At 39.5% G+C, this 24,832-nt stretch overlaps 1 protein-coding gene across 2 annotated transcripts in view; it reads right to left on the bottom strand.

The window, feature by feature from the left end:
• Positions 1-24,832, bottom strand: part of lrba (LPS-responsive vesicle trafficking, beach and anchor containing) — a 272,740-nt gene that overhangs the window by 44,262 nt on the left and 203,646 nt on the right. For both annotated transcript variants that reach the window (XM_084715125.1, XM_084715126.1), the window contains exons 46-47: positions 23,589-23,708; positions 17,651-17,803 (exon numbers count right to left, since the gene is read on the bottom strand). In XM_084715125.1, the coding sequence (XP_084571251.1) occupies positions 17,651-17,803; positions 23,589-23,708 (273 nt within the window). The remainder of the gene's footprint in view (positions 1-17,650; positions 17,804-23,588; positions 23,709-24,832) is intronic.

The raw sequence follows: 24,832 nt of genomic DNA, 5'->3' as shown, positions 1-24,832 counted from the left end.
AATTATTTTCAATAATCTACCATTTGAAATATTTTTTTCATCAAAGCAGCTGCTGACCAGCAGGAGTGCAATCAGTGTCAGCTCTTTCAGGCAAATCCCATTAAAATATTCTTCCTGAATTTTGGAGTATTTTGTTGGCTGTGTTTTCACTTTCTTTTCCACTTCTTCCTCCAGGTTTTCAGCTGTATTACTGCTACATTTCAAACACAAATCCATTTGACCTGTCATTCAGAACTGAAAGTGGCTTCCTGCTCACAGTGAGCGTGATTGCATTTGGTGCTTTCAGCTTCTGTGAGGTACAGCAGTTGACAGTTTTGGCAGTTAATGAATACAAATATCAGGAAAAAAAAGGAATATTGAATCTAAAATGTGTTTTAATCAAACTTAGATTTTTATTTAACTTATTACACTTTAATTATTTTAGGAAATACGCACGACTGGTATTTTTTAAATTAACATTTTTTTTTAAACAAAAGTTTCACATACCCGCTGCATTCCTCCAAAAGTATCCCCATTTGAGAATGACTGATATAGACTAAACAATTAAATGCAAAAGAAATCGGCAATTTAATTGATAATGCAAATAATCATATTAGCAGCCCCAGTTGTGTTTTCAAAGACGTACATTTTTAGAAGGAATAAATGAGTTCGGAGCTGAGAGCCACAGACGGAGTGGAGACGTTTGAAAGTGTTGAGAGGTGAAAAAGTGCATTGTCTAATAATTATTAGCTCACAATAACATATCGTACTATATCTGCAAATGCAGGCAGCAGCATACTGATGTGATTTCAGTTATACACTTGAGAGCCTTGTGAGAAACGGGTGTAAATTTTGGGGTGTATGAAAGAAGCAGGTCCCCCTCACTATTTAACACGAACATGTGCATTTGTCACCTTCATAAAAAAACATTTAAAGTAACACAGTACATTTATCTTATTTCTAATTTTAGATAATAACTAAAATAATAAAAACTCCTAATCCTATCTTTTAAACTGAAATTTAAAATAATGATTTTACAGTTCATGGCATTTCTTGTTTACTTCTTGTATTATTTGTTTGGGTATTGCATTGTTTCACTTGAATCTGACAGTAAACAACTGGTCATTAAAAAAAAAGAAAGTAGCAGAGGACTTTTATTTTGATTAACTGCTTGCCTCAGAGGATTACTGCATTATATTTCCTTATATTTTGAATTCTTACCTGGTGCCAGATTTTTGTGTTTTCTTTTACATGAATAAAGACATTTCTACTGAAAACTGATGCAGAAAAAGTACAAATTGGTACATTAAAAATCACCAAAACTTAGGATATTAAGTGTCTGACACTCAATATTTTGCTGGGGGAGGCTCAGTATGTGTCTCCACCAGTGTTGAAACTTAAAGTAAGCATGACATCGGATTTCTGATTTAAATCTAGGAGACTGCATGTGAGGAATTTATGCTATTTGATGGACAAGCAATATAAGCAAAGTACAGAAATCAGGCGTGTACCGATAAGCCATTAACAACGTGCCAGGTGAGCAGGTGTGGAAACGTCTCTGTCTGTAGCGGCACACTGAGGCAGAAGGTTGGGACAGATAGCAGATTCCTGAGGTGGGATCTGGTGCCACTTCAGGAGAACCAGGCAGGATTATTGATGGGCCAATTAGCAGCCAGTGTGTGTGTCATCCCCGTCCACAGGGGACTCTCTGATAATTAATGAATAATTTAGCATGCCTTTATGTAAATGCTGATAGGGGGTAGAAGTCACTGGAATCCCACATTTCTATTGTTACAGATTTGACAAAGTACACCTTTGAAGCATAGGGGGAGTCCCCTTTATTGTGCGCTGTGACTTGTTTCCAATGGCAACAATAATTTGGAATATTCTCCAATGCAGGAGAACAATCATTTACCCTAATCAGTTTTTGCCCTTCAAAGCAGCCAAGTATTCAAATGGATATCACTAATTTCTCTTCTTGATTTTAATGCTTATTTTGCTTCTGTGCCAGGTTGCAGAGCTATGATGTGAATTCCAATGAAAATGTTTCCTAATGAACATGCTTTCTTTGTGGAGTCTCTGATTACTTTAATTCTTTCCTTTTTTTGTAACATCTGTAGCTGGAGTGTGAACTTTAAGCATCAAAGTACAACAGTTTGACTATGTGTCTGTCAATATGTTAGTCTTTAGATGGAGATATTCTCTGGACTGAGGACTTAAAGGCATGCAATCCTTATTTGAGACATCAGACTGGAGACACCAAGTGATTGCAATTAACCAGCTGGTGGACATTAAACCAGGATTACTCAGGAGCCCCGAGGAACAGAACTGAGAACGTCTGATCTTGACTCAGTGGCCACACAGCCTCATCTCGGAGAGCTTTTTTTGCTTGCAAGCGGCTATGATTTATTTTTTATCTCTTTTTACCTCACTTTGGACTTCTTTAAGTGATTATTTCTTTGCTCTAAAGTAAAAGTGTCCTTGCCACAGGTCTGCAGGAGTTGCACTGAGCCTATCTGTGAAATTTCTGTGCCTCGCTGTGGTTTGCGGTTAGCTTTATGGTCTGGATTGAGCTGGATTTCACTTCAGCTTTAACGAGGTGACACTGAATGCTCTCCTCCTTCCCTCATTGGCCCTAAAAAACCCTTTTAAGGACTTATGGAGAGCTGTCTGTGAGGATGTTAAAATGTCACTTAACAAATCAATGCACTCATTTGCATGCCAACGGTGATGCGAGTGTGCGTGCATGTGTCCCACGCGTGTGTGTCACTCAGCGGTGTGGGTGTGTAATCGAATGCACATGTTGCACGCAGAGTGTTGTCAGCGGCAGACTGTTTTCTTTTGTATCGATTACGGATGAATAAAGCAAACACTTGTCAGGTCTGTATATACTGAAATGACTGTTTAAGAACAAGCTGATCAAAACATCCTGAAAACCACATTCAGTATGTGTGACAGTGAGACACGGTGCCTGTTCACATGAGAAAAATTACACCGCTAAACCACAGAACCAGTAGTTCAATCCAGCTTTGTTTTGTCATATTGAATTCTGATTGTGCGTTTTATTAAATTAAACTATTAAATCTGCTTGTTTCCAAGTACAACAAACATCATCATCCTTAGCAGAAGCTGCTCTACTCTTCTTAGCTTTAAGGGAGAGTTCGGATTTTTGGAAGTGGGGATGTATGAAGTACTTACCAATAGTCAGTGTATTACCTGAATTAACCCTAGTTTGCCGTGTAGGAAACTAAACAACGTATATAAGTCTAACCTTAAAAAAACAAAAACAATATCAGTTTAAATGTATGCTATATTTAGAGTATTTTCACCACTTTATCTTGCTGTAGGACAGTCTTTTCTGGTGAGAAGCTGCCACTGTATGAGCCAAATATAGCTCTATCCAAAGCCACTAGACTCCTTCTGCAAAAACAGTAAATTTTATCTTGCAGAACACAGTAGTTGCTGGTCTACCACTGCCTCGATCGGATAGTTTGTTTGTGTTACTGTGACTTCTGTGAATCTGAATTCACCTTTTAAAATACTGAAGTCACAACACAAACAAACTAACCAGCTGTAACAGTTCTAAACCTGCAACTCCAGTGTTCTGCGAGGTTAAATTACTGATTTTGCCAATGGAGTTTGGTAGGTTTAACAGGAGCAAAATTTGGCTTATTATAATATCGGTTTCCTATTGGAAAAGACTGTCAAGCAAGCTAAAGTGGAGAAAATATTCTAAATATAGCATGCACCTATACTCATACTGATTTTTTTAGGTGGACCTTATTTCAGGTGGCTAAAATACGCCCCTGTAGCCCCACATACTGAGGTTGTCTGTCTTCTGCAGCAGCCGCCAGTTCAGCTCCAGCCTGTGGTCCTTTGCTGCATGTCATCCCCTATCTCTGTACTTTTTCCTGTCTGTTTGGTGAGAAATGTCAAAAAATAGTGGAAAATGATGATGATCACTGTTTTCCAAAGCACAAGGTGATTTCCTCAAATGTCTTGTTTTGTCCACAATCAAAAGACATTCAGTTTATTGTCATAAAGGACTAAAGAAACAAGAAAATATTCACATTTGAGAAGCTGGAATCAGAGCCTCTGGACATTATTTTAACTAAAAAAGGACTCAAAATGATTAATCTATTTTCAAAATCGATAAGTGATTAATCGTTGTTGCTAAATTTCATTGCTTAGCTTCCTACACTGACACCCCTGTTGCGTCTTTTAACTATGCTGACTGCCATCTACTATAGCTAATACACTGACTCTGGATAAGTACCTCATTCACCCCCACAAAAATCTTAACTATACCTTTAATTCCTATTCCTTTAAGGCAAATTTATTATCTCTCTTGTTTCGATTCTCTTTTCTTCATCCAAGTTCAACAGCCCTCTTTCATTTTCCCTTCTACTTATTCTCTCAGTTTTAGCACTACTCCCTTTTTTTCCTGCTGTTCTTTCTTCCAGTCATCCGATCCTTTGGATCAACTCCTCTGGAGTTGCCTTGCCCTGAGGTTGACAAGCCCTCTGATTAAAGGGCTTATTAGCTCGCTGTAAATGAGAAGCCGATTGTCATTTTGAAGCAGGCAAAGGAAGCCTGTTGCCAGCCAGCCAGGGGAGAGGGGGCCCCCAACATGGAAGAGGAAAGAAAAAAAAAAAGCAATGGATGACGTAAGGAATGAGAGCCTCGGAGCAGCCACACAGCTAACAAACCATTTCCTTTATTCTCATATTCACACACACCGACAGAACTCCAGATGGGTTGTGTGCGTTACTTCAGTTCCCCCCTCCTTCCTGCTCTACTAATTAGACAGGTCACAACTGTGAGAGTTCTGGCTATGGGTCAACGGAGGCACTCGCTGGCAAGTGGAACCTGAAACTCTAACCCCCGACTCTCTGCCGCTCACTCCTCCCATCGCTCTTATTATCCCTCAGCCACTTGAAAAGCAACAATATCATGTTATGGGGAGAAAAGAAGCAGAATGAGCAGTGATTGGGAAAGTATCTCCCCAAAACAAACATGTCATGGTGGATTTGGTCTTAGTCAGACAAACGGCGCAGTCTAGACTGGGAAAGTGCACTAAGTGGTCCAATTTACAGCAGAGACAATGGGGTAAACAATACTGATTGAGACGTAAATGGTGCTGACTCAAACTCGTAAGACAATAACGCTGCAGCTGTGTTCTCTTTTTAGTTAATGCTCGATAATGACAAATGATATGATGCAATATTTTTTATTTTTCAGGAGGAGAAATCTGTAATATATTTACTGTAATAAATCATAAAATGACCACAGTATGTCATCAGAGATCAAGAAAACAAGTTAAAATAGTCGCTTCTCTGACAACAAGGCTACAGTTGCGCTGTCTTCCTTTGAAATTTCTATTTGGGCCCGAATTTGTGTTTTTTGTTTGCCTGTTTCACCTTAATTAGACTTCAAATTAATGCTGAATGTTTGACGATGTGTCTGATTATGGGTCTTAAAGAAATCATTAATAATCAGTTATACTGAGCAATATGTTACTGGGGTCTGACAGACAGTGAGACAGGCAGACACCTAACAAAGTTTACAACTACTGATAATTTTTGGAGTCAGTAGAGAACATAAATAAAAGGGCAGGTCATGTATTATAATACAGTAATAATAATATAATACATACATACTCAGAAAGAAAAGTGTACCAGTCCATTTTACAGTTGTACAAGAATGACAAACCAACTTTCTCATACAAACTGCAATGATGTGTGTTGAAACCTGAATCAGAGACTGAATTTAACATTTTCAAAGAAGATTATTATGTATACAGAAATAAAATATCCCCATAATCAATTGCTGACATAATGTCTTTAATGCTGAACTGATTCTTTTCTCACATCAGCAAAAAAAAACAAACAAAAAACTTTTGTTTCCACATCAGAAGCAGCCATATCATAATGAACAATGATAAACTGAAAGAATAAGAGTTTTTTTTAAACTCTTCTGCCTTAATATTTTTTTAAAAAAGAAAATAAATGTTAGAAATCATAATGAAGAAAATATTTCAACTAGAAGAATCAAGAGGAAATGATTACAGTGAGAAAACAGCTAGGCCTATTTCACAACTGTCTGCGACAGTCTCAACAACAGCTAACAAGCACCTGCAGAGAGTCTAACCATCTGTCCGCCTCCGTACAGAAAGGCTAACAAGCCAGCAAATACATCACCGGCACCATAAGACACATCCACAATGGGATCAAGTGAGTAGAAGCTAAGTCAACAGTCGGAGCTGATTAAACGAAGGGCCACTGAGGAAGGCTGAGCGTGCTGGATGAGAGAATATTTGGATAGCTGTTGAGAGGAGCATTGTTGTCTCAGATGATTATAGAGCTGGCTGGACGGTCTCTCCGCCTGTCTGAAGGTGTGGAGGCCTCTCAGTGCAGAGTGGAGATGATTAGGATGAATGACTCAACTGATCAGCTTGAGAGCAGTTAGCCTTCAAGGAGAGGTTGTTACGGTGTTGGGTCGTGTCGAGCTGCAGCTTGTTAGTGTGTCCTTCTGTGTGTGTGTGTGTGTATGTGTGTGTGTGTGTGTGTGTGTGTGTGTGTGTGTGTGTGTGTGTGTGTGTGTGTGTAACAAAAGGATAATGGAAGTAAGCCTGACCCTTACAAGGCAAATGCATCCAGGATGAATAAGCACAACAGTTTAATGGGTGAAGGTTCTCAAATGTGAGAGTTTGCCACTTCCTTTTGTCTTTCATGACAGCAGAGCTGCAATGATTAATTGATTAGTTCATAGAAAAAGAATTACTAACTCTTTGATAATCAATTAATAATTTCAGTTATTAATCAAGTAAAAATGTAAAACATTTTCTGGTTCCAGCTTCTTAATTGTAAGGATTTGCTGTCTTTCTTTGTCATAATGGCAGTAAATGAAACATCTTTGGGTTTTGGACTGTGGGTTGTACAAAAGAAGATGACTAAACAATTAATTGTGAAATAATCTGCAGATTAATTGATAATGAACAACAGTTGCAGCTCTACATTACAGTAAATTTCTAATATTTTTTGGTTAAGGACAGGTCATGGAAACTAAGACATCTGATAACATCACCTTGTGCTCTTTATATAACACAAACTTTGAACTGATTAATCAAAGAAAAAAACAGAAGCACCCCCAGTAATATCACAAATGAAGTTATTTACAAATATAAACTCAAGTTAATACACAACAGAATACTGTTCTTATTTAGTTAATAGGTCTCTTGTAGAGCTGTGCAGTAATTCAATATAATGTATAAACTTTATGAATCATTTTGTAATGATATGATCATATCATGTTATCATCCTACAAATCTAAGTTGTCCAAATTAAAATTCTAAATAGGGCTGCAACTACAATCATTTCCATCATTGTCAATCCTTTTCTCAGTCCATAAAATGATAGAAAATTCCCAAAGCCCAAGATGACATCCTCAAACGTCTGTTTTGACCACACATATAAAATAATGGTTCCAGTAAAGCCTTGACTAAACACATTAGCTCTGGACGGAGCAGAGGGCAAAGACAACTGTTCCTTTAAACAGACCAAATATGACAAAACAGATTTCCAGGAGTTTGAGCAGCAGAGAGAGACAAACTGCTGGAGCAAAGGAGTCTGAAAACAGACTAATGCTGCAAAAAAAAAAAAAAAAGCATCTCAGTAGACTTTGGCAGAAGTAAAATGGGAGTGTGGAGGAGCGCAGGAAAAGGGAGAAGGACAACATTAGTGAGTGAGTATGTCAGCAGCAGTAGATCATCCCATTTCTCAGGCTCTCATCGGCCTCCTCCATTACGTCATTGAAGAGGAGGACGAAGAAGAGGAGGGGGAGAAGGACAGGCGAGAGGGGGAGGCAGGGAAGAAGGGGGGACAGCTCGTAAAACACTGAGCACACAGTAAACATGTCTGCCCTTATGCATGACAATACCCCTACAGTGAGCGCTGCCTGACATTAGCCAGATAACCCCCCTCTGCCCCACGTGCTCGTTCCCATCCAACAACAAGGCTCTCAGTGGAGACACCAGGGGAATAGATTAGCGCTAGGCTAACATGGTAAACTGTGTTCTGTTACACGGAGCCTTACCGGGCCAGACGATGTTAAGATTTTCACTCACTCAGTCATTCACAATTGCGTAAGTATATCTTAGCGGTTAGTGACTGGTCCTTGCAGTGGTTTACCTCAGCTCACACATGAGGTCCCGTGGGGTTCCTGTGAGGATAAGATGTGGGAACGGCATTATGTGCGTCCCAGCGGCTGTCTGATCAGAGAGTGCAGCACGGATGAGAGGTGAATGTAAACAGCCGTGATCTTTGACTTTGTGTAGCTGGTGGTCTGAGCCGGGGAGCTATCATGTCTTGTGGGAAAAAAGGGGGACGCATTTTTGTCTTCGGTACTGAGCTTTCCCTTTCAGTTTGTACACAGCCAATGGACAGATCTCCATAAAAATATTTAAAACTGCTTTGAGCACTGGCAACAATACTCAAGTCTTGCAAATTATCTTATCAGATGGAAAAAAAAATAGCAGCAATCCCCACCTCCCCCTTCCTCTTATTTGGTCATAAACCAGCAGGATAATGGACTTGTTGGCCATGATGACATAGTTTTTGTAAGTGTGAAGAGCTGTCAGCATATAAAACTGACAAACTTCAGAAAAAAGGGCTTTCAAAGACATTGACAGTGTGAGTATGTGGGGTTTGGAGAGTAAAGGTGATTTGGCTCATATTAATTTGACATTTGTCTGTTAGCACTGAGCAGCCATGTAGATGTTTACCTCTGCAGGCAAGATAACTGTGGGGTGACCACATTAACAGCTGTAAGGTCAAGTTTGAGGCTCTTTGAAACAGATCGCCATCATAGTTCAAAGTCAAATTAGCAGACTGAATTCTTTTTCTGACTTCCATTTTCAGTACTATGCAAAGACGGTTGAGCAAGCTCGGTATCCAGCAGAAACTTTCTTAGTCGTGTCTAGAAGGGAACCCTTGATTTGCGAAACTCTTGCAAAATTTGCATGTGTTGCTTCTTCACTGTGGAAGTTGTACAAATCAGTAATGTTTAATAAAGTGACAATGATGTGGGTAAGATCTGGGTAGGTTTGGGGATAGAAAACACTTGGTTAGAGTTTGGGAAAGATCATGAGATTCACTAAAATGATCACACTCACAAGACCTTTGCGTTCCCTTCTAGACACTACCAACTTTCTCATTTCTTGTCTCCTGTACTTAGATAAGTTGTGTACTATGTTTAAAAGTAGCTAGCTACTTTTTCTGAAGTTTGTCTAGTTGCAGCCAGCTAGCCAATGAATCATGTAGATTAGCTAATACAGTAAGCTTGCATTATCATTTCTGGCTACCTGTACTCACTTGCTATTTATCCTAGTTTGGGTTTTTAAATGTTCAAGCCACCAGTGACTTGATTAAATAAATCAGACCGCTGAGCATTTTGAGTACATTAGCTTGTGTTACTGTATTTGCTAGAAATAGCTGCCCACTATTCCATGATTTTGCATTTTAGGGGTGAGGGTGGTCTGACCACTACTGGAATTCGAAAACATATGTGTGAAGCAAAACAATAAGCAGAAACTTTGCTGACAGCTGCTGAGACTGATAAAGTTGGATGTTGATTCTTGGAAGTGATACCAGTTTCACATTGCAGGGAGTATTTGAGTCACTGTTTATTCAATGAGTCATCTGAGTCAATGCGGGTTGAATGTCAACCCCAAAAATAACTCTTAATAGAGCATTACTTGAAACCTGGGTTTCAGAATTACATCTGACAATAACACAAGAAATTGTGCATGCACTGTGTCATGCAGAGGACCAGGGGAGCTCCATCTTATAATCGAGTTCAAGTCTGAGAATCAACTGTGTGTAAATTTCTGCATCCTCTGCCTTCATGTCAGAGAAACTTTTGCAGCCATAACTGAAATGATTGAATGAAAACATCCTGGTGACAGACTCTTGCTGTCGAGGTAAGCAGTGTGTAACACCTCTGTTATTCCAGTCATACAGAAAATCACAAACTACGCCTGCATTGCAGTGTGGTCAAAGCACAGCAACGACACAGTTTGTAGTGTTTCAACAACAAAGGATTTTAACCAAGTGTAAAACCATCTTGACATAACCCATTGGTTGGTACACTACTGTTCTGAAGCCTTGAGTTTGCCATTATGTCACTGCCATCTTGGGTTTTTGGAACCAGAAGTTACCATATTTGGACAAGAGCATGGAGCTGGAGAGGATACGCTTTGCTACACCTCGATCCTGATTGGATCTGACTGACAACCCGAGGACACGCCATGGTAGCAACTTGTCAATCACAAGGTAACCACGTCCTTGGGCATACAGTGCTTTATCGTCTATTTTTACTCTAAATGGGGCCATGATTTCAAAAGTTAATTCATGCTGTATTGAAGAGGACTTGAAACTAGAAATTGAGGCCACAGACTCATTAGGCAACTGTTTACTGAGGTAATAAATCAAATGAGAAGCAGGGTCATTTTCTCATAATCTTACATACAATTGGACCTCTTTTTGCAACCAGTGGAGTCGCCTGCTGCTGAGCATTTGAATGCATGAGGGTTTAAGGCACTTCTTAGTTGGCTTAATTTTTCAGACCTGGGATCCCTGTCCACTATTTACACAGTGGCACAAGCACTGCTCTCTATACATAAGGATTACTTTTAAAGTATCTAGTTACATTGGTGTCTAACGCCCACAGAGCAGAGATGTGTCAGGTATTTACAGTGTACGTGTGGTGCTGACCCGTGGCCAGCCCTCTCAGTATCAGTTTCTGACCCATCACTCAGTTGGCTTTGCCCATTCAACAAGAGGAAAGTCTCTCACTCGTTCTGTGAGGGCAGTTTAGCTGATGTCTCTGTCACTGCTTTGAGTGAGCAGATGCTTTATAATGGGAAAAAGGCCAAAAGTAATGTGCTGCCCTGCTCTCCCTTGTGTGTGGTTTGCAGGTCTGTCAGCAGCGCTACAAGAGCACAGATGACTGAAAGGAACCAAATATGTGAACTATGGAGCAGCAAACGGGCCCTGCAGAGTTCAGACGGGTTACAGGGTGATTGCACCGCATCTTTTATAGAAAAGAAATGGACAGCCTTTCTTGTCAGTCATGTTTGGACAAATCGGTGTAGGGAACGAAAGGATGCCTGATGCACAAACTCAGCCAACACAGATTAATTCAATCACAGCTCTCCAAGTTTAGAAAAACTAGGGTGAAATCAATTGTAATTTCTCTGCTGCAAAATTAAAAAGAATCTCCATTTAGTAAATACAAGCATATTTATGTAAACCGCTTGCTTACCCAAATTAGAAGAAATAATTAACAAATAAATTTAAGTGTTGTCTGGACCTAGAAAGTCTAAAAGGGAGTAAAAACATCAACTTTCAGCTGCTCCATATTCCTTAAATGTTACTCTGTTTGCTTACTAATTAAAGTTTTAGAGAAATATATGCTGTTTGCTAGTTAGCTAAAAGGATAAAGTGTTAGCTACACTGTTTACTAGCTAGATAAAAAGTTATTTAGTCTAGTTAGCTTACCCATGATTGCTCAACAGAGAAGCTCTAATTTCTCCTCATTAGAAAAACCTACTTGCTGAATTAATTGAACAATATGGTCAAATAAAAGAAGATTAAAAACAGAGAACAGCACTGTAAGGAAAAAAAGAGAGTGCCTTTCAGCAACTGGAAGAGCGTTTTAACAAATCAGCTGCATCAAAGACAGAACAGGCTCATCGTTAAACTTTGTCAGGTTGAGTCTATCCCTTTAACTTTCTTCTAGGAACTTGATTATTTTGCTCAATCCATCTGAAAAAGAAACCTTTTTAAAAGTTAAACCTCCTTAGGTCTAGATTTAAAGTTAATACCAGATAAATTTTAAATTGGAGTTTCAAGTTTTGGTGCAACAAAAATTTAATCTACATTTAGAGTAAAAACTAAACAGAGGTTTAAATGTAATCATCTTAATTTTAAGTTTGTTTAAAAGTTTGTTTCAACATAATTTGGAGTTAAAACATGATTTAATTGGGTTTAAAATTTTATTCTTGTTGGTGCAACCCAGCCTAGGCACCTACATTAGCCACCAAATGATCCAGAGCCATATTTGTTTAATTATCCATATTTCAGTTTTGAAAGTGTTAGACATGTTAAACATTTGAATTCTTGTTTCTATTAGAATGTCAGTAACCACTGTGGTGCTGTAGAGTTTAAAGAATTACATTTTGGGGATTCTGCCTGGTGTTTTAATGTGCAACTCACAGCCTCTAAAATCCTGACACAGTCTACCATTGGATTAAATACTGTAGGAGACGGCTGCTGTAACAGATGGTGGTTTAGGCTGCTCCGTATCAGTAGCTCTCGTGAAGCCTGGACACATGACAGCGCAGGTAAACACCGATGTGCACACAAATACACACACTTAACTTACACGAGCATACACACAAGCTCACCTGCTATCACACTAATGGTTAGCAGACCTGAGAAGTGAGATGTGGTCATATATAGTGGAATGTCAGAGGGGCTGACAGTGCCCAGAGACATGTAGTTATCTGGTGGAGGAGGGATCAAGTTCTTAACCTCTCCTTCGACCTTCTGGTAAAAACAACAAGCAGCCCCTGATCTCTGCGGCATGCCGCCTCAAAATCCGGGTGTCTCGTGTGTTTGTGTGTGCGGGTACGTGATGGACCAAGAAAAAGGGAGTGTGCCGTTACAAGCGAGCGTCTAAGTGTACTGGAGGCACTTCAGTAGAGCGAAGGTGCATGCTTGACTTAAGGCACTGAGGTGCTTTGTCTCCAGTGAGTCTAAAATCCAACCATTCCTCAACACGACAAACCCAGGGAGCCTTTGAGGCGTCATTGTTGTCTAAGCCAGAGGTTAAACAGCAACACTTGCAGTTCATCTGTTGCCATATGACATGCTTTTTATCACAGGTGGCAAAGTACACACATTCTGTACACAAATAGAAGTACAGATATTTGTGTAAGAAAAGACTCTGGTAAAAGTCGAAGTGCAAATTTAACTTCTTTACTCAAGAAGAAGTGAAAAGGTAAAGGCTCTGAAATGTACTTCTGTGCAACGATAAATGAACCTCACCTTTTCTCCAGCTGAGCCTCCCTCACGTGTTGGTCTGAACTTGTTATGTCTTTCTCGTCTTGATACATCGTTTTCAACTTGTTACGTTTGAGTGCTGTTACATCTTTTCTGTCTTGTTTGTTTAGTTTTCTGGGGTTTTTTGCCTTGTTACATCTTTTACATCATTATTTCTTTTTATTTCACCTTTTATGTTGTTTTTTTAACTTGGTACGTCTTTTGTCTTGTTACGTTATTTTTCGTCTCATTACATCTTTTTGTCTTATTGCTTATTTTAACATCATTTTTCATCTTGTTACATCTTCTTTGTCATTACATCTTTTACACTGTTTCTGTTTTAATACATCCCTTTCCCCTTGTTACATCTTTTTCGTCTTGTTACATCGTTTTTACTCTTGTTGCTGTGCTTGACGTGCACTGATTGTTTACACCAAGAATGAGTCTTTTCTATTTTATTGTTCAATCCATTTACTGCATGTTGAAATCAGTTTTAATATTTATGAGGCAGAAAACAATGATGTAAAACAAAAATAATCAATAATTCCACTCAAATGAATTAAAACTGTAGTAACAAGCATGTTTTGAAAATATAAGTAGTAGAAAGTACAGACATTTATGTTCAAATGTTCAAAAAAAGAGAATTGAAAAAAAAAATACTCGAGTAAAGTACACATACTGATGAAATCTACTTAAGTACAGTAACAAAGTATTTGTACTTAGTTACTCCTCACCTCTGCGTTTTACTAAACATAAGCAATGAACTATGACACTTCCAGCAGTGGAGTAATACAAACCAGGCTACAGTTTAATGTAATGTTTATATCTTCAGCTGGGTTTTTTTTTCTTTATTACCAACCATACAACTCTCACTCACAACAACAAAAACAAGCTGCCGTTTTGCACAGCAGCACAATCCTTTACTGTGAGAGGATTTTAATGGCCTTTCCAGATTGGGCCCTAATTAGCTGTTAATCATCTAGGGCTCATAACCAGAGTGGAGACAGCAGGCGTGTGTGTGTTTGTAAGCACGTGTGCACATTTGCGTGTGTTTGCGTGTTCTCTCCTGCTGTCTATCCTTGTGTTGCGAGGCCATTAGCAGCAGACAAGCTAAAGAGAGCCAAACAGCCCATTAACTCTTTCACTCTTCCTCTCTGCTCTCCACCACGCTCATCTCTCTCCCCACAGTACCACAGTTGCCAGCTGACACCCTCTAATGCCAGCTATCTGTCACGACCAGAGACCTGTCCACCCACACATCCCTCCCTCTACCTCGTCCTCTGCCTGTTCTTGCCTTTATTCTTCCTGTCCACCCTCCTGTACTCTGGCTCTCTGACTCTGCCTGTATATCCTTCGTACTACTGTGCAAATGGGTCTCTTAAAATGTTAAAATTACATGAAACAAATTGTAATCTGACAATGTAGATCAAAACCTCTATAAGTCATAATCCAAAATCTGTTTTCTCTAGGGATGCACAATGTGGATATTTTTCAGGTAATACCAATAACCAGTTATTACCTGCTTCTCATGGTCGATAAGGCTTGCCATACACTTTGATTTCGTTTCTGACCAGATTTTTCAGCCATATGACTCATTTTAGAGTTGGACCAAATTTCAGCTTTGTTGGACCTCTGGGGGGAGCCAGGTCCGATCAGCTACTCCCAAACGGTCACCAAACATTTGGATGAATATATGAAATTTTGGGTGTCCACGGTCAGGCTCTCGCACAATTGAAACAGAGCCATGACTCGATTCCCTAAGGTTAAAGCCTTTTTTTTCTTATGGTACCTGTGAACAGGACATCTGAAATTCCACAGCTCTGACCTAACCAAATATAACTGACATTACTATTACAAAAACAAAAAAATCATTCTGTGCAAATGTTCTTTTTTTCGTGAAGTACATAAAAAAACTCACAAATATACTTCGGCTTGTATGGAGTATTTTACTTAAAAATTCAATTTAAATGCTTTGATATAATCTGCCAAATCAGATATTATTATAGGCAATATATGATAATTAATGATAGAAATGTCCTATTTATAAAATACTCATCGTGCATACCTATTTTTGCACTAAATAAAAAAATACACAGTATTAATTTTGGACTACCATTAACGTGTGCAAGAAAGGATAGATCTGATTGTACTATGTAATACAACCTGAGCTTCATGGATTAGCAATGTTACAAACCTGCAGCGTGGATCTATGTGGTTATGAAGCAGATATTCAGTCCTCTTCTAAAACCTCAAAAAGCTTCATTCTGCCCGAGCTTGTTATGTTTCTGTGCACCTACACCTGCCTGCTGGGCCCGGCTGCACGCTGGATCAATATCTCAATTTGCACACAGTAGAGAAAGAAAACCGCAGACTGAAATTTTATCAGCCTGGAAGCAGTAACTAGGCAGGACCGTTTGGAGAAGTCCAAATTGCCTCTGCAGTACTAAATTGGGCACAAAGGAAAGGAGCAGAGGAAATTGAGGGAGCAGAGGTAGATGAGACTGGCATGTTTTAACGGGCAATGAAAAGCTGCTTTGTGCTTACAGGAGCACAAAGCACATTAACACACAGATGCTAACAAGTCGGTTTCTTCACTGTTAATGCTTTGACTTATTTTTAGTGTATACCATAATATTATCCAAATTAGGAATATTTTAACAATGAGCATGTTCTACTTCTGTATATAAAACAATATTTACTCAGGAGAGTCGTATTGAAGATGGAAAATTATAGCTACTGCAAAGGAAGATGCTTTAAAAAAAGTGAAAAACACACTAAATGCTACAATAACAACAGACAAAGCTGCAATTGACAAGTACTGTTATTATCAATTTATCTGTTAATTATTTTTCTACCACTAATTTATTTTGTATCAAGATGATACATACAATCTGAAATATTCCTTCACAACAAAGCTCTTAAAGCGCAATAGCCAATTATTCAAAGTTCTTAGGAAGGAAAAAATATTTCAATAAGAGGGAGGTAGAAATCATCATCGATTTTGCAACTAAGAAATACTTATCATCGTCTGACCAGCAACCCAAAGCACACGAGACTTTAATTTACAATGAAATAAAACAGAGAAAAGCTGCAAATCCTCAAAATTTATAAAGTGTATACAATGAATGTTTTGTATTTTTTTCTTTTAATAAATTAGTTAAACAAATGATCAGCTACTGTAATTAGTTCAGCACTACATGACCGCAGTCACGTCGCACAGTTTCTTTGTCGGATGATAATAAAAAATTCACGTTCGTTCCTTCTTTAGCACAAATTAACCCAATTCCCTGGCTGAGTGCAAGACTGCAAAGCCAGCAGGCCTCTGCACTACAACAAGCTTCTCCTGATACATCCACCTTGGCCTAGACCATGCTGACAGCCTGAGAGGGAGAAGTGTGTGATTAATGATAGGGGCCTGGTCATATCAGCAGGCTGGTTAACAGACCCCACCACAAGACTACACAGGTCACAGAGCACACCCAGCCTCATCAGCACCCATTACTACTGTGGGCACACATCGCACAGGAAGCTACGTCTGTTTTTACCCCAAACACTTCACTGCAAGAGAATGAGGACTGAAAGAATTCAAAAACAAGCAAGGACAGACCAAGGACTTCATCATTATCTGCATTATGACCTGGTCTTCTTTAATTTGACACTACTGATCCAGAAAACAAATTTTAATTTACAGGGAAAGACCAGCATTTGAGTGTCGGCAAAACTCTACATAAAGTAAGTTTCGAAGTTGAAGGACTAAAAGTACCAATGACAAACAACTCCAGTAACAAACAACAGGAACAGTAAATCTATCTTGTGCTTTTTGACCTTCTAGAGGAGAGCAAGGTAATCTGATCTGAAAGAGTTAGCTTAGTTTTCCAGCCGAATATATACATGTATGTGTGTGTTTGTATGTATGTATGGAAGAGGAGAGAAAATATGACAGTAAGCCTGACAACATCCGACATGCATATACACAGAATATTCCTGCTTTGGGGCTGAGCGGGCAGGAAGGGGAGATCAGAAACAGGATACCGCATCATTTCTGTGCACACAAACACACACACAGGAACATGGCCAGATGTGTGCGTGGACAGAGCGAGAGCAGAAAGAGAGATGGTGATGTGGATAGGGGACGGGAGGTGAGGCGATGTTGGATCACTTTGCCAACACAGCAATCTGAGAGCCGGGGCATGTCGGAGAAGCGGGAGGCTCAGGTAACAGGAAGAGCTGTGAGACGATCAGGAAATAACACTGTCTCTTTGAATTAGCATTTCCAGCTGAAATAGGAGGGGCAGAAACCTCTGGCAAGACTTCAGTTGCACTGGGTTGTGTGACATATGAGGCAGAGGCAGAAATGTGTGTGTATGTTTACAATCTGTTTCAGCGACTTGGAGATAATACAAATTTTAAAAAATGTCTATCTTGACCGCAGCAATAATTTAACTCCCAAAGTCTGTAAGAATTTGGTGAATTGCTCAAAGACGCTTCAGCAGAACTCATTACACTTTCCTGCTGTCCAACAAAAACGGTGTGTAATACATTTGCGTTCGTCTGTCCATGTTTCTTACCAGGCGATTGATGCGTACAAACTCCTCCGGACTCTTTGCCCAAGGTGGCAGCTCCACATCAGAGACTACAGTGCCGTCCTCCATCACTCCCAGGTTGTAATTGTTGGCGTTGACAAACATCTCGGGGAGGTAGTAGAACTCTGGGATCAGTTCCTGCATGGGTACAGCACAATTTTGGAGATACATTTGAATTCAGTTAACAGTTAACAAAAATAGCTGTCACAGGCTTAGTTTTGTGTAAGAAGAAGGAAGTTAAGTTGTTTTTGAAACTACTGAAGGCTCCCAAAAATCACTAACCAGCCTAATAAAGGGGTCGGATTTGGAAAGGTGTGAATATGTCTAAGAGTACTTAAGAAGAGGTGAAGAAGACCATTAATTAAAGTATAATTTTGCATTCACATGGAATTGGTAGCTAGCAAACGGGATATTATTTTAGTGGACAAGAGACAGACGGTAAAATTAGGTGAGGCTGGCAGTGAATATAACCTTAGTTTAAGCATTTTAACTCAACTTAACTTAATTTTTTCCCTCCTCTGCGATGGAATTTACATCCAAATGTTAGGTAGCTCCCTCACACAAGGATAAAACGGGCGATTTTGGACGAGAAGCAAATATTTGTCTTTTTCAGACAACATAAGCACAGGATATACCAAGTGCAGTTCTCTTTTCACTACTCATGCTGCAAATGAATGAATGACTTCACATTGTGGAGGGAATTTATCACAAGTTTGCAACGGAGAGAGAGCTGGATTTTATAGCTACATGCATTACTATAATAATTACATGAAATAATATACAGAATAATTTTATTTAATATGTTTTATTCCAATCTTTGTAAACAATAGTGTCACCATAGCAACATATCATCATGCGCGTTTCGTTTTGCCGTCCTGCCATTTCATCAGTCTACATCTGCCTGAATATATGTGAATGTAGCATAAGTGAAAGGGGAATAAAGGGCATATGTATACATACAAATCCACTTCAGAAATGGTTTTAAGATTCCATTGTGTGTGTCTGTTAGACAGTTAGACTGTGGTGTTTTCTAAATTGTACAATTGTTCATGGAAATTACATTTCTGACTGCTTGCCTGCTGCCCGCAGTTGTGCTTTGGCCACTATAGACGATGTCAGAAACCTCTGAGCGTTCACTCGGCTGTGGTTTTTAGCTATTCAAATGCACTGGTTTGCTTTGTCTGTATCTAAGCAGCAGAAAAAGAGTTTTCTAGTCACCCTTCACCCCCTTCTTCCACAACAAGAGAAAAAGACTCACTCAGCCAAATTCATTCCTAACTATGATGTTTTTATTTGGCTGTCCCAAACAACACAGAGTATTTTCAAACTGGCAGAAGAGTGAAGAGAAACGTAGTTTTGACAGGAGATGTAACCCCGTATGTTTAGCCATTCGTCATTCTTAACTAAGCAGAACTTGCCACAATGAGCGTAAACATTAAGATTGAGTTTGAACTTAAAAACAAGTAGATAGATCCATACTGCCCTGCAGGCCTGAACTGTAATGTTATTGTGGTGTCTCTTATGAAACACAAGGATGGACCAGAATGTCGATTTGAATGTCAATCTCAATTCTTGGCTGCTTCATGTAAATAATAAAAAGAGTAGTGTGAAGTGTGTATAGTGCTGTAAACTGTAAACATTAAAATTGATAAAGTCTCATGTTTTCCTGTTGTCTTCATATGTACTTTATGACACAAAGCAGGGCTTCATTCCTCACTGCACTGGGGAACAGCAGGGCTGCACGATTAAAATGGCAAAAAGGAAAATCATAATTATTTTGATCAATATTAACTTCGCCATTATTCACTGATTGTATGGGACAAAACATTTTTTGCTTTCACTTTCATTTCTGCTAAATTCCTGCTAATGTACAAATTTGTGCATCAAAATAAAGACTCGTCCTTATTCACCATGTATATCCTAAAAGAAAAAAACTCCTAAATAAAACCTCATGTGGCAAAACTGTTTATCCAAAATTAATTCAATTTTGCATTGTGCTATATTCATATGATGATGCAGTGTACAGGGTTGTTATTATGGAGTCGATGCTTGACAAGGATGGCGATTCAGTGAGGTAACATTAGTGACATTATTCTTCTTGGCGTTCTGCAGTTTGTGTTCGTTCGCAGTTTGTTCTTGCTTCACATCACTAGACCTAAATCCACAATACTTCCAAACAACGAATAAAGATCTGTTTCGAGGGAACAGCTCTTTGTCTTCCGCTAAAGAGATTTGATTTTTGTTTTGCCCGTCTGTTCTCTGTTAAATATTACTCTGGACTGCAGGGAGGCTTGTTGTTAGTTTAAGAAGTGCTTGATTTGATATGCAGCGAAGCACACATTTTAAATGTCAACATCATAGTCCATCATGTTTATTTAATTGTGGTAAGCCTTATCGTGATTGAGATTAAAATAAAAAATTTAAATAAAACGTGCAGCCCAAGAATAGACAAAATAAATAAATACAGGTTTCATCTGTATGTTAGCACAGGAATTTTCAGGCTGATAAAACCCTAAAACGTAGCTGTATTTCATTGTAAGATTAGTCAAACACTATAGTTTTTAAAATACAGACTAAACAAGAACATTTATTTTGGGGGTTTGATGGTAGCCCTGCTGGCTGTAGACAAAGCTTGTGTGACTACAAGTGCTGACTGGTCCTCTTGAGAAGGACAGAAAGATACAAACATGTTGACAGTCTGACATCAGAGAAGAACGGTCCACCGCCAACACCAAGCTGACATGCCCCAGTCTGTCAGGCGATGATGACGGCGTGGCTGCATGCAAATATTCCACACTACAACTTGAACTCCAGTAGCAGGTTTGGACATTTTTTTCAAACTGATTTTTCGAATGGAACTTGATCTCTAACAACTACAAACAAATAAACCTCAAATAAAAACATGACCCTTTTTTAAGATTAGCTGCTCAGTACACCCACCTCTCATCAAATGGGGTGAAAACATCCGATCAAATGAGCAAGCAAACACACAGGTTTAAAACAACACGGCACTTCCTCACTTCTGAAATCTCTTCACTCCACAAAACCTGACCTAAAACTAAAGGTCAACCTCTTAACGAGTCCTGCAGCTCACCCGGGTTCACTGGCTGCAGCCTGCTGTAAATTTGAGCTGGAGGTGGCACACACACACACACACACACACACAAACCAACAAAACCTTGAGGGCTTCGCTCCCCAACACTCAAGCCTGCCTTGCATGGACCATTATGTGCAGTGGCCCCTTTGCTCCGGCCTGGTCAGAGGCCAGCCCCTCTGATCCCCAATCCTGTCCTGTCATGGGTCACTGGAGGGGGCTCTGGCCTCTGGGCTCCTCTGCATCACTTCCACTGTTGCTACTTTCTAACCCCTCCGCTCTCCTCTCTCCCCCTCTGATGCCTTTGGGCTTAAGCTGAGGGGTCAGGGGATTGGGGACTGGAGGTCATGCTAGCGTCACCCAGGCTAGAGCCACATTGAATCTGGGTGTTGTAACCTATTATCATCCCTTCTTAACAGTGGGGTATGAAAACATTGGGGCTTTTTGCCCTCTGGCAGGGACAGAGGACTGCTATCAATGGCTCCAATGCAAAAGCTAAATGGTGTACTTAGCATAGTTAATTGATACATCTCGTCCCTAATTCCTCTTTTGCCTGGAACATGAATACGTGCGTCCAAGTGGATAAAGTCGACGGACTTTCATTCAAAATATGCTAAAGATTCAAACTGAACAAGGAAACAAAGTGATGTGGTCCAGATTTCGCCTTTATTTTGATCTGAGGTTGAGCTCTCACAGTTTGATCCACATTGACAGGTCTAGACTGAAGAGAGCAAACGAGGGCTCTTGTTGGGCTTTCGCAATCAAGCATCGGCCAGCTACGTAGTAACACAATCCATATGTTTTATCGGCGGGATGGAGGGAGGGGTGGTAAACGCAATCAAGCGTCAAAACCCCCAACACCACTGCTGTTCCCCCATCCAGTGACCCAGTGCCAGGAGACCAAGCAAAACCCGGCTTTGACATAGAATGTCTGACTGTAGTCGTAAATGTTTTAGGAGAGCAGTTAAAGTGTGCACTGGGGGTTCGAGGGCCCTCAGTATGAGAATGACCTGTGCTGTTGCAGGGCAGATCCAACAGCTCACAGCACAGTTTGGGGGCCCAACGGGCAGGGATTCAAGTCCAGGTTATAGCTGGCTGAATCTGAGACAGACGGCTGGGACAGATGAGGATTAGTCCAATGCTTTGATCAGAAGACCAGGAAGCTTTCATTGCATAAGGACAATGATTGGTAGTGACTGGACATTACTCTTTTGAAACCTTTTTCTTCTTTGTCTGTAAAGATGCTGGATGGGGATTTATTCTCCTGTAGTGCACGGTCCTTTATCTCTTTTAACTCCTAACCTTCTTACAAGTCAGCCATCTTAAAAGGAAAGAAGGTAACTTTTTTTGGAAAGCATTTTCATATCATGTGTGAGCAGTAGTGGATAGTATAAACAACATATGTAAGAACCGGGTCTATGGTATGAATTTCGGCTGTACTGTGTTGACCAGGAGAGCCCTCATTTTGCTTGGCCAAAAAAAACCTGCACCAACAAAACATGAGAGTCTATGCTGATATGCTTTGAATAAAAAAATGGCTGATAGTGCACAACTGAGCTAGCAGGGTGTGCTTATGTAAAATATAGCTGCACTAGCTACAGACAGAGCAGTTTGAAATACTTTAACTTTCTTTTTTTCTTTGGGTTAAAGCAGAAACCAGAGGGGAGGCTGCAGTGTGATCAAAAATGACACCATGAGGTTGAAAGTACCAATAAAAGAATCAATAAAGTGATAGTTTTGCCAATACCAAACTAGGATTAACACTTAGAAGAGATGTAGAGAGACAGCTTTGGTTTAGCTTGTTTGTAACAACAAAGAAGAGGAGGTGTTTTTTTCTTTTTTATACATGGATCAAATTTAAAAAGTCAGACGAGCAGAAAATAATTCTCAAATCATGTCAGACAACAGTGGTTACAAGGGCTGGCAATACTAAATATACTTAAGAAAAGGTTTTTATACATTTTTTCCTACTTATTATTCCAGTTTTGCACATCTAATGCCCTTAAATACCTCTGTACTACATGAAATATGTCTTAAAAATATAGTTAACAGTTAAAAAAGAGCAAAAGAAGATAAAATATTTTTTTATCACACAGTAGGGGTGTACACTAGAGTAAAAACATTCTGGGAAACTGTTACACTGGGTCCCTGGATAAGATTATTGGCTATACTGTTTATTGCAACCCAGCATTGTGCCTTTTGAATTACACTGCTGAAGGAACCTGGTCCAAACACAACAAACAAGTTTTAAAAACTGGATGGCTGCATGACAGCTAAGACTGATAGCAATGATCTGGAATGATGCAGATCAGCTGAAAGAGGGACTGTGGCTTCAAACATTCCTGGAGATGATTTCCATGGAAGGAGCTGCATCCAACCTTTCTTAACTTTATAATGAAGAACAACTTCTGTGGAAAGTTAGAATGGACACTATTCATAAAATGCCTACCCCAATATCTTGAGACATACTTACATTGCAACACAAATGGTCAATGTTTCCATTATTTATTACTCTATTGTATACGGCTTGAATTATACTTTTTAGCTTGTCCTCTGGACTCTCATCTCATGAAGCAACATATAATCTCTCTTTTTCCTTTGTTTTATCGTATCTTTATTTTGTTTTTCATCAGTGAAATATGGTGGCCTCTTTTTCTATTTAAATAAAATTCATGTTAAAAAAAACAGTGCAGTTCAAGCTGCCATGCAGTTGCTATACCAGTGTTTTACCTCTTCAGAAGCTCTTCACCTTAACAAAACAAATAGACTGTGATATATATACCATTACTGTCTGCCCTGTGTGTGAGCATGCATCAGCGTGCAGAGTACCTTCACATCAGATGTGTCTCTCTGGCAGTTCCTCCAGGCTCGGATCACTGAGGAGAAAGTGCGGTCAGCGTGGTCAAATTTCCCTCCTTGGAAGTTGAGGAAAAATGTGGTGAAGGGCTCCTGTTGATTAGAAAAATAAAGTCAAAATCTGAGCTCAGGACTCTGTTGCAGTAACTGGCACAGCCTATCGTCAGTGCTAAAATAGAAAACCTTGTTGTTGCAATAAAAGCATGCAACTGTGCTCACGGTTCAATACAGCCCTGTGTCAATAGAGTTGAACCTAAATCTGCTCTTTTTACACACCCTCTAACAAACTGGAGTCCAAAAATGAACAAGTAAGATAACAATAATCCCAGGGAGCTACAAAAGCCAATACACTCTTGCTACTGATGCATTTCTAATCATGTATAATCTTGTTAGGACAGATCAATAGCTGTCTCTCTGACGCAATGGCCCCCAAGTGACATAGGCACAATATGCTGGACCTAAGCTACAAACCAGTACTGTAGATGGCTAATTAAGTCCAGCCTGAAATGACGTAAGGCTCATTTGTTTAAAAAGTGAGTTTAACCACATTGTTTCTCATTACGGAGTTAAAATAACAGAACTGTAAAACCTCACAAATACACACAAAACACACAGAAATTGTTAACATTTAATGCACAAGCAGTTTTCAGTTACTCTCTGATGTTAAGTTTGGTCTTTAAGTGAGGGTTTCTGGTAAAGTGGCTTTAGAGTAAGCCCGCTAATGATGTGCAGGGATCAATGAGGTAACTCCACTGGGAGTCACTGAGACAGTGAGCTACTGGGACAATAACAGGGGAAAACTGCACGTTGGAGAAACTTAGTAACCTCCCTCTCCCCTGAGTGCAGTATGGAAAGATTGATGGCATCCATTCAACAAAAGGTACCAAAAGAGAGCACTCCACTGCAAAGAATGTACACTGCATGTAGTCTTCAAACGCACATCAAATGACACATAATATCTGCTGTTCCTCAAAAACGGTAAGATTTTGCTGCAGGTGAACACTTTTTTTCATGGCTGACATTTAATTGCACTGTCGGTTGTTGTTCTTTTTTTATTATCTGGCGACAACATTGAAAAAATAAATCATATGCAACAATAAACGAGGAGAAATATGCATGTGATGCATATTTAGCACACATTTACTCTCAATTTGATAAAAATAAATTTGTTTCTAGGAAGCAGGGGCCTAATTAAGAATGAATTAATGACAATATAA

Source organism: Lutjanus erythropterus, chromosome 3 (genome assembly GCF_056507025.1).
Source record: "Lutjanus erythropterus isolate fLutEry1 chromosome 3, fLutEry1.hap2, whole genome shotgun sequence".
In the NCBI taxonomy this organism is placed as follows: Eukaryota; Metazoa; Chordata; class Actinopteri; order Lutjaniformes; family Lutjanidae; genus Lutjanus; species Lutjanus erythropterus.
Note: the sequence above shows the minus strand (reverse complement) of the source record. Positions and strands in the feature narration are given on the sequence as shown.